Consider the following 10,675-nt stretch of genomic DNA (forward strand, 5'->3'; position numbering starts at 1 on the left):
GTGTAAAGTCACTGGTCACTTGTGTGTGTGTCGCATTAAATTTAGCCATGCAGTGATGACTCCGCCCACGTTAAGTAGGTACTTTTTTGTAGTGGAGATGCAACCTAATCGTGTCGTGCCGAGGCGAGTAGAGCCAGTGGAAATACGCCATTATTTTGTCTCATTTCGGTTCACTGACTCAGGGCAGTTCACATTGCTGCCTTATTATCTCTGCTACCTCTGCTCCAGTCACCATTCACACACTGGCCCATTCCCATTATCCATAAAAAAAACAGAGAAGAAGATGAGCCAGGGGAAAGAAAGGGAAATAATGTCTGTTAAAGTTTCCGTGTGCATATTTATGGTGTATTTCCACCGCCTCGCCTCACCTCGTGTCCTCACTGCACGGCTCAGTGAAACGGCAGTGACTTTGTTTTATACGCGACACACACACACACGAGTGACTAGTGACTTGTTGTTGTTGGAGATTAACCCACATTTTTAGGATAGTTAAGTAGTTTTAAGTGATCTACAGTTTGGCACTGTTCGGCTTGATTTGTGTGTGGGACGTCTCTTCCTGTGACGGGACTCTGGCCAGTCAGCGGCCGGCAGTCTGACCAATCAACGCATAGTACTTAGCACGCTTTTGGAACCTTGCCGGAGAAGGTACTAAAAATAGTACCTGGTACCAGGTACTATGCTAGTGGAAACGCTACTTAAACTGTGCCGTGGTGTGGCGAGTCGAGTAGAGCAGGTGGAAATGCGCCATTAGTGAATATATACAGACCCCCGGTGACTTTTTTTTTTTTTAACATTAAGCGACTAGCGACAAATCTAGCAACTTTCTGTCATAAACCTAAATGCTTAAAGGAATACTTCACCAATTTGCATTTAGCGTTGTATTACTAGAATAGGGGTAGTATTTTTGAAATATTGTGCTTCCCAACCTCAGTTTCTCCAGAGTCAAGAATCTTAATTGTTTTTTTTTGTTCCGTGCCCACCAGTGACACTGGCTTGAACCTGCAGCTGTAATTCTGCACTTTTTAGACTCACTCGTAGGGGGACAGGACCTCGTTCCCAGAATGCAAACAGTGTCTGCCATCTTTACTTTTAGTTACGCTAACAGGACCAAATGTCACTGGTGGGCACATAAGAAAGAAAAGAATGAAGATATTTCTCAACTCGGGGGAAACTGAGGTTGGGAAGCACAATTTTTCAAAAAATACTACACCCTAGATCAGCTGGTAGGATAAAGCAGTCGTACCTCTTTCCACTTGGACTAATCCTGCCATTAGACAAATAACACAAATAACATAACCTCCTTGGGGGGGTAATAGACCCTAATGCATGAAAAGATCACTGTATTGTAATGTCAGTATAATTTGTGTTCATTTTGGCTGAAGTAAGGTACAATGGGGAGTTTAATTTATCAGATGAGTGGTTATTGAGAAAATTGATGAAAGATGGTGTTTTGCTCTCCCATTGAACATTTCATTTGTTGTTACTTTGTTTTAACTGGCATTAATATTCATCTTTCAGACTTGAAAGTTATTTGTTATGAGTTTATTTGAACATGTACCTCTGAGGATTTTTTTTGTTTACTGTCAAATTAAAATGTTTCTGTGTTCTGCAAGTGGTCACTGGGATAGTGAGTATTCAAACTTCAACATTCACATACTGTAGGTAGTAATGTAATGTTATTAGTTGATACAGGTGCAAAAAAGTATTGACATTACACATGTTGTGTAAATCAGCACATCTTCTGCCTCTCTGGTCAATCACCAGCTACTGCATTCAATTTTGAACACATTTATGAAAAATACATACATGTATAAAATTGATTTAAAAATTAATATTAAACCCACTGAGAAATAAAGAGATTTTCTTTTTATTATTAAAGGTAACATTTAACAAAACAAACAAAATAGAGATGTGTGATCTTAACTGGGATCTTAAAACCTTTCACTGGTCTGGTAGTGAGACGCCTCAGTTGATGGTGAGCACATCATTCTGGATCTCATGGCTCAACTGGGTCTGCAGGTCACTTAACTTCTTTTTTAGGACAGCCAGTGCTGACATCACAATGGTCTCAGGTCGCAGTGAGCCACATGATTCCACATTGTAATAGAACCTGTAACAGGGAAATGAGCCACATGTGAGTCTGTGTAGTTCAGACATTTGCATATTTTCAAAGTAATAAGGTAATACTTTCAACAATAGGAAAATTATGTTGTCACCTTTCGGGTTTTCCGTTGGGGTCATAGGGAGCCTGAACCTCATCCTCCTCGATCTCTGAATATTCACTCTTTGGCCTACAAATGTGAGTGGTGTCATATTAGTCTGGTATAATCCACAAGTACTTTGTTTTGGAGTGTGAGGAATCATTCTTCTGCATATGCATTTAATATGTGTAGTGTGTAATACTGGAGCATGATAACGCACCACTCCTCAGGTCTTGGGAAGACCGTGTGCCTCAGTGCGTTGTCTGGATCATACTCAAAGGACACCCCCGCTGTTGGGTTCCACTTGGCGTGCTCCTTACCAAAGCCTTTCTTGGCGTATGCCCTGAGTCGCAGTTCCTGACCCTTACGCAGCTTCACGAGCAAAATATCTGTTGCGAGGAAGCAGAGTTGGGAAGGAAAATGTAAAAGGTCAAATATGATCAACCTTTCCATCTCTGCTCATATCAACACTTTGACTTACTGAGGAATATTTTTGACTATATAATGTTTTATGATTTTTAAAGGCAAAATCACTGTAAAAGCAGCAGAACGTCAATGACAGACACATGAAACGCATGAAACGCAGCAGATTAACGACAGCCATAATTTCAAGGCTGGAGCCTATAAGAGGTACAGGTGTGTCAATCTATCTTGTATCACCCCATAAAAAACCTCCCCTACTGTACCTCAACACTGCTTATCCATTAAGACAGCTTTAGGCTTACCATCTTGTTCAACGTAGTCATTGGGATCATTGTCTCGACTTCTGGAAGTCACCTGAAAAACCGCCACACAAAAGAATGGTCAGCTTCTCTCTCCTGCTTTCATGCAATGATTTGAATAAATAGAAGACTCACCGGGATGACTCTGGGGTTGTTGGACAAAAGGTCACGTGAGGTGACATGACGAGTCTGATCTTCAGTGCATCGAACATCCAGGGTCAACTCAACGGAACACTCTGGACAGAAATCATCACAGGTACAGTCCTGCAGGGGGAGCACACACACACACACACAGGTAAATAAATGCTGAGTTTTCACTTAATATTCTCCCCAGTCATTTGTAATCTTGTGGTTAAGAGTTCAGTACCAGCAGTAAATGATTTGTAAATATATACTATACTTTATCATGTACACAATCCTTTGATAATCTTGATCTCTCAAAGCACTTAACATCACGCTATCATATAAATGACTAATACCAGAATACTCACCCTAGAATACTGCATTTTGTCCACAATATCATCACTTGTGAGAGGTATGAGACCTGACGACACAGAAAACATCAACGCATCAGTCATCTTCTCAAGTATCGGGGCTTCTGTGCTTATGTTTAGCAATATGTAGTACGATGTGATACTTACCAACTCTGTGTGCTATGAACTCATCGTGCAGTACTGATGAATTGGCATCGATCTGGATCCAATCAATTGCTGTAACATAAGTAACAAGTCGAGTTATTGCGAGGTTATGAAAATATTGAGCCAAATACATTTGATAATTCGTTAGCCAATCAAAATGGCACCTCACCTATAGTGGGAACTTCTGACATGAACACACGGCGGATAGAATTTGCAACCCTGGAAAGAAGAAAAACAGATGATGTAAGATGTGAACGACACACTGGGACAAAAACACAAAAACCTTTTCTGTCCTGGGCAGAATTACATCCGACAGTTGTGCTTACAAACTTAAGTGAATAAGAGTAATAAGCTTAAGGGGAGACTCTACACTTGTGGGATTGGCTTTTGCAACATTTGTTCCTTTATAAATAAAACGGTCAGTTAATTTACGGCATATTCTAGGGATGCACGATATTAGACTTTTGCTGATATCATGCTGATATATTGGGAGTTTTTGGGCCGATAATTGATACGACACTGATGCCAGTTTTTCCCTGCGCCCAACTGCAAAGGTCATTTAGTTCTTTTCTGTAGTAAAATTAACAATATTTTGCATACTCATGTCGCAGAAGATATACATTTTCTTCCTTGATAAAAACATAGTTGTGGAGGGCTTGGTGTTTGACAATATCCGATAATACATTTTAAAGCCAATATCTGCTGAGAAATATATTGTGCTGATAATATCGTGCATCCCTAGCATATTCCACCAATCTTGTGCTCTGATTTCTCGTTCCTCATTCACTTAGCAAACAACCAATTTCTCTCCTCATTATTGTAGCCCACTAGTCTCCATCGGCTAATTCTGAACCTCTTCCTCTCTCTTCCCCTTCATTCATTCCTTCAGCCATCAGGTTTTTAAATGTGGCTGACAGCTAAAAGAACACAGGCCAGGTATTTCTAACTTGAGTCTTAATGTGTATGTTTATCCTCTAATATCTATTTCTAAAATTTTTACTTGCTTCGACTGCCCATGAGTAGTTGTTTTGTTGTCAGTTTGTTATACGTTTATGTGACTGAGGCTGCAAACTGAATTGCCCTGCGGGGATAAACAAAGCTGAATTGAATTGAATTGAAATCATATATATGTATTTTTTCCTTAACTGTTACATACAATAATAAGTTCACTGTACTCAAATAACCTCCACAGGTAGATTTCCAGATTTGTCCCATAAATGTGCAGTCGACAAATGATCAGCAACTGGATCACAGACAGCATCTGTTATTATACACTACAATACGTGGACTCATACTTGACCAATAAAGCAAGGTCTAATTCAATTTTCTACGTAAGAAAAGGCAAATATTTTTCATCCTAATCCAATTTCAACTTAATCCAACATTTAGTTTTGTGTTATGAACTGAAGTGTATGGAAATGAGCAGTGGTTGCATAGGCATCAGTCATTCTTACGGTGAGCTGTGTTTATGTTTAAATACAACGAACAAGACCACAAACACATTTCAGACTCGGAAATAACACCGACCAACGTCCGAAACAAACGTTTCCCCCGTTGTTCTATATCATAATGCAGTCATTTACCGCGTAAACACAGCAGTGTTTTGGGTGCCGTGGACAACGACGTCTGCTGCCTGAATGGACCAGTGAGTGCATAATACTTACGCCAAATCTGTATTTTCAATGACGAACTTGACATTTTCGTCAGTCAGTTCCGTGATCTTCACCGTGGGCTGGTTAGCATACGGCATAGCTGCAGTTTAATATGTTTAAAAGTTCGCGTTATAAACACGTTCTTTCTCTGGTGCCGCTGCTTCGTCTTGACCAACACGGAAACACTTATCGCTCGCTGATTGGTCATCAGATGTAAACCCGATCGGTGATTGGCCTCTTAGTGAACTTGGAGGCGGGCCCTTAATTCATATCCGGGTCATAGATTACTGGAAATATATTTTCAAAATAAGAATTTAACATTTATTTTTGACTGTTTTTATAATGAGATTTAACAGAAATTAAATTAGAATTTGACAAAGTCTATTTTTATTTATTATTTTTGTTGTTGTACATATGCTTTTTGTACATTATTGTCTGCTGTAGTCTTGTTTATATGCCTGTTTATATCAAGATGTTCAAATGTCTTACAGTGTTGTGAATGAAAAGTTTAAATAAATGTATATTTATAAAAATAAACCAAAAATTAAATATTATTTTTGATAAGATTATGACACAGTAAATGAAAAAGTACCTCAAAGACAGAATTCTGATCTTAAAGTCCGCTTTTCCTTTTGACTTTGATCTCTTTAAAAAAAAAAAATCCTATATTACACACACTTACAAAACATAATATTAGTGCTCAGATTAATTAAAACACATGTACCAGAAATTGTACACTCCTTAAAAACAACTTAGTGTTCAAGTAAATAAAAAATTATAAAAGTATTATATAGATATTGCACATTACATAACTGTACAAACCAGATTCAACCTTGATACTGTGGATGACTGATTCAATATTTAATAATTAAATTACAAATAAATTACAAGTGTCAAATACAATATAGTATTTATTTTATTGAAGTCTCATTTGATCCAACAGCAAAATAACAGATCTGTGTGACCTTTTGTACAAAGATGGGGGTCTAAAAAACTAGACAAAGCTACTGATCTGCAGGTGAACAGAAAAAGCACTGTGTCGTCTGTGTCAAATTATGGCTCTCTGTCTTGCTGAGCAAGATTCAGAACCTAATACTTACAGAGTCATTTTATACTGGTGATCAAACAAAAAGCAAAAAGCAAATGATCTAAAAAGGTAAAGACACAAATTAGATGTTCTGTCGAGATCCGTGTAATCACCGCCTCTGGTTCAATCCTGTCAGGTTTTTCAGCTGTAAAACACAAGACCTGCATTAGCCACAGAGCCCAAATGATGAACTGAATAAATAGATTCAAACATTATGTGTACGATTGTTAAAGTACAAAAAAGAATTGGAAAAGAAGAATTAATAGAAATTAGGGCTGCATCGATTACTAAATAAAGGGTCAACTGTTTTGAGTGCTTTTTGATTTTTCAGCCTCTTAAATGTGAATATTTTCTGGTTTCTTTGCTTTATTTGACAAAGAAATCATTACAACTGAAAAAACCTGGTTTGTGGACAAAAGAAGACATTTGAGAAGGTTTAGGAAACGCCAATCAAGATCTTTCAACATTTTATGGAAACAATAGTTAGATAGACAGATTCATTGATTAGGTTCGTTGCAGCGCTAAATTATATGTAAGATCAATGATATAATCACTCACGGTTACAGCAGCTCCCATTAGCCCCTGCACAACTGCTTCACCAGTCGACTGCACCTACAGAACAAAGTGAAACAGACATTTAGCACCTAAAGAACAACCAGGTTAAAAGGTAATCCAAAGACAGTTTAACATTTTGTTTCACTACTTTTAAGTTAACTCCTTGTGTTGTATTTATCAAAGCAGATTAATTCAGTAGGAGAAGGTTTGTATTTATTCCACTGATGGGTAAAGTAGGAAAATACAGAGAAAAGGGTGTTTCCAAGTATCAGATTTAAACTAAAACTTTATTATAGTAGTACAAATTACCTGTTTGGCAGTGGATGCCATGTTGACTACATCCTGAATACGGTTGTTGAGGAAGTTCCATGTGTCCTGGAAGTCTTCAGAGGAATCCTGAACCATCACCAGTTCTGTCGTGTTGTAGATGCCGGTCAGCACTGCCCGTTTGGTGTACCAGTTCATCTACATGAGAAAGGGGTGGTATGAGAGCTCACATCAGAAAATGTATAACATGCTTGACATTGGCTTTCACTGGGACATTGCAAGAAGCAGATATTATGACAATAACGAATTAAAGCAGCAGTGAAACGTGATCATATATCAGCTAACTCGCCCTCTTTATCATTCTGTTTTTCTATGGTGATTGGGACGTTTGCAACACCTACTGATTACCTTGGTGAACTAACTCCTAATATTTAATTTACAACATTGATAAATTGTTGAAAATGCAGCTAAAATGTATGATTAATTTGAATGGAAAGCAAGCTCATGTCATCATTCACAAACGTCTCAATTTCAGGGGCTGTAAAACTCAGATTGATGTGGACGTCATGTGCAAAAAGCAGCACAGATGAATCAGCATGGATGGCGCCACAAATAAAGGCTTTGAAAAAGGGAGGGGAAGTAACCTGTACGGTGGCAGGCCGGATATTGTGAGGATGGTGATGAAAGGGGGAGAGGAAAGTGCGAGCAGAAGAAGGAGGGGATCGAGGGTGATGGTATCCACTCACGTCTGTGGATCGGTCTCCAGCGTAGTACCATATGTCGTCCACCATGTTAGATAGGTGCTTCAGGCTGTCTGGGATGTTGTGAGGGAGGAGCAGGATGCTCATCGCCTGAAGACATGGACACAAGGTGCGAGGATCACATGTAGTTTCTGCTTCAGTCCTGACATCATGTGTGGAGTGACTGGTCAGAATGCACATTATACCTGTGGCCACGTCTGAATGTAGGGGATGTACATCCTCAGTCTGGTCTCTACAGCATCTCTTAGAAGGTCAGAAGTATGCTTTGGTCTGAAACACATGTGGAGGACATAAAAGATAAAACCTGCAGTTTTCTACTTGGAGCTCAGCTTTCACCACTTTAAATCATTAAAAGACCAAATAAATCACGTTTTGTGAGGCCACCACAACAACATTTGTGACAAATATGAAAGGATTCCTTCAAAGTGTTCTGGAGATATTAGGTTCACAAGACACAAGGACAAGTTATTTCCCCCAGTGACATGTGACATACTGTACATTTAAACTGTACATTTGCATGCATGCATGCATGCGTGCGTGAATGTGGGGCATACGTACTCAGCCTGGCCCAGTTGGACCTGCTTGTGTTGTTCAGCCAGGATCTCTGTCAGCTGTAGGTTGCACTGTGCAATGAAATGTAGGACCAAGTCTCCAGCTCCATTGTTGAACATACCAGTGGAAGCAGAAGACAGACCCAGTGTCTGGTACACATACAAACACAAATACACACACAATTTGAAATCATCATAGACAGTTGTACAACATCCAATTGGAGTGATAATCAGACTATGCTCTGTAAACAGGAATATTAATGAAATACTCTATTCGCAGCTCATACAAACTTCATAATTGGAGTGTTTTTCAGAAAAAGCTTGGTAGTTGGATTATATAACAACATAACAAATAACAACAATGTTACTATTTAGCATTTAAAGATTATGCCACATTTAAAAGGAGGTACATGAGAGCCAGCACAAACCAATGTGCCCTCCTTAAAGTTAAATGGAAGCATTTTTGCATTTTTTTTTAAAAGAATATCTCGCCCACATCACTATGCTCAGCAAACAAATTAGCAGCAAGAAGCCAGTCCACTACTTTTCAATATGGTTTTAAACACAGTCATCGTCACTGACATTCATACGGTGTTTCTTTCAGCGTATGTAACTTTTTTTACATAAAAAATACTTAGTGCTAAAGTTTGTTGGGCAAAGTTTGTTTTGGGGACCCCCACATATTGTATGAGCTTGGTTCTGTCATGGCTGGGAGCTTCTAATGGAATCTATTCCATTCTTTCATTTTAACAGTGAGCTCACCTCAGCACCAGCTGCAATGGCTTCCATCGACCAGCCGTGTTCCTGGACAAACTCCAGAGAGGCGCTGAGGATTCGAACTTGAAGCTGTTCTTCTGTTTCGTATTCTTCACCCTGCTCTCCACTCTGATCCTGATAACTTTACAGAGACAAACAAAAAAGTGATGGTTGAGCACAAAACTATGCACAGGGAGAGAGAAGAGTACTGGAGCTGATGATAAAACTGCACACAACAAAATATTCATTAACACTTAAATAATGAAGAAATGTGTCTCAGCTGACCTAGTGTTTGTCTTGAAAGCCTCATCTGCTGCTAGGTCATCTGCAGAATCTCCCTGTGACGCTGCTGTTGTGTCCTGGTCAGTTGGGTGAGCCTGGTAGTGTTCATGATAGTTTGTGGATGAGGAGGATGGGGGTTTGTCAGATTTAGATTCGTCCTGAAGCCTCAGCGCTGCACAGTGGAAGCCTCTTCTCAAGCTGCTGCACCTGGGATTTGTTGCTGTTGGTGCCACCAAAGCTGGAAAGGGCAAACTTTATTGTGAATTGTTACCCACAAATGCCTCTTTACTTTGCAGTACACTTGTAAAAAAATATCTACACAATTATACTGATAATATGCACAGACATATGGGCTGACACAAATATACAAATGCATACATAATCCAATAGCTTACAAGTAAACCTGCACATCTCACACAACAAACATTATATACATGTGTACATTGCTATGAATGATGCAACATATACACTCATTCGCCCATATAAACATTTGCTCGCACATGTAAAGAGTATTGTGTGTGATGTGAATAGTGTAATTTGGTGTCTTTATGTCATGCTTTTTTTAAAATGACGTAATTATGTTTAACATTATCAAATGTATTGTTATATCATCTAATGATCTTTGGATAGGAAAAGTAGGGATAGGGATTGCAAATTACTCTTGAAAAAAGGAGGATGGAGGAGGAGGATTTATCACGGGGGTTCCTTGTAAACATTTAGATAAACACACCTTGACAGCTTATATAGACAGAGAGAAAACGCGCCCCCGACTGCAGGACCATGTTTATCATGCAATGCATGTCCAAGTGTCCATGTCAACAAACCCATAGCAGCATATTTTTGAAGCTACAATCGTCATAATGTTGCCCAATTCTGTCCTTCACTATCACCTTCTATGGCAAGTGACATTGGCTTGGACAGCTAGCGTTAGCATTGGGTCATGCTAAGTTCACGCGGCCAGAAAGCTAAAGAAGCGACGGTTTAGTATTTCGCTGTTTTTTAATGTTAAACGAGAGGCTACAAAAATACATGACAGGACTGTCTTACCGCCTCCTATCCCCCGGAGTGCCCTTCCAGCCCGCAGACCTCTCAGCAGCGCCGCCATATCCCGCTGCACTGAGAGAGGCGTTTTTTTTTGTTTTTTTTTAACAAAACAGCTGCGTCACTCCAGAGCGACTCGGTTGGCAAGCTAATCAAGCTCGC

General features: G+C 39.3%; 2 protein-coding genes across 3 annotated transcripts; both read right to left on the reverse strand.

Annotated features, from left to right (window-relative positions):
* Positions 1 to 1,851: 1,851 nt before the first annotated feature.
* polr2c (RNA polymerase II subunit C) lies at positions 1,852 to 5,394 on the reverse strand. The gene is made up of 9 exons (XM_058644500.1): positions 5,226 to 5,394; positions 3,731 to 3,780; positions 3,565 to 3,633; positions 3,415 to 3,467; positions 3,059 to 3,187; positions 2,927 to 2,978; positions 2,422 to 2,590; positions 2,217 to 2,291; positions 1,852 to 2,110 (listed from the first exon to the last, which is right to left on the reverse strand). The coding sequence occupies exons 1-9, from the start codon at positions 5,309 to 5,311 to the stop codon at positions 1,966 to 1,968; spliced, it is 828 nt and encodes a 275-aa protein (XP_058500483.1). The 5' UTR covers positions 5,312 to 5,394; the 3' UTR covers positions 1,852 to 1,965.
* Positions 5,395 to 6,111: 717 nt separating this feature from the next.
* On the reverse strand, positions 6,112 to 10,671 carry coq9 (coenzyme Q9 homolog (S. cerevisiae)). 2 transcript variants are annotated; one of them, XM_058645544.1, is made up of 9 exons: positions 10,520 to 10,671; positions 9,476 to 9,710; positions 9,197 to 9,332; positions 8,442 to 8,584; positions 8,069 to 8,153; positions 7,767 to 7,973; positions 7,165 to 7,320; positions 6,859 to 6,912; positions 6,112 to 6,445 (listed from the first exon to the last, which is right to left on the reverse strand). In XM_058645544.1, exons 1-9 carry the CDS (start codon positions 10,575 to 10,577, stop codon positions 6,410 to 6,412), a joined length of 1,110 nt encoding a protein of 369 aa, XP_058501527.1. In that variant the 5' UTR covers positions 10,578 to 10,671; the 3' UTR covers positions 6,112 to 6,409. The 2 variants fall into 2 exon arrangements, with proteins under 2 accessions (XP_058501527.1, XP_058501530.1); XM_058645547.1 differs by having other exon boundaries at positions 7,869 to 7,973; positions 10,520 to 10,670.
* Between the last annotated feature and the right edge of the window lie 4 nt (positions 10,672 to 10,675).

The sequence above is a fragment of the Solea solea genome, chromosome 12 (genome assembly GCF_958295425.1).
Source record: "Solea solea chromosome 12, fSolSol10.1, whole genome shotgun sequence".
Classification (NCBI taxonomy): domain Eukaryota; kingdom Metazoa; phylum Chordata; class Actinopteri; order Pleuronectiformes; family Soleidae; genus Solea; species Solea solea.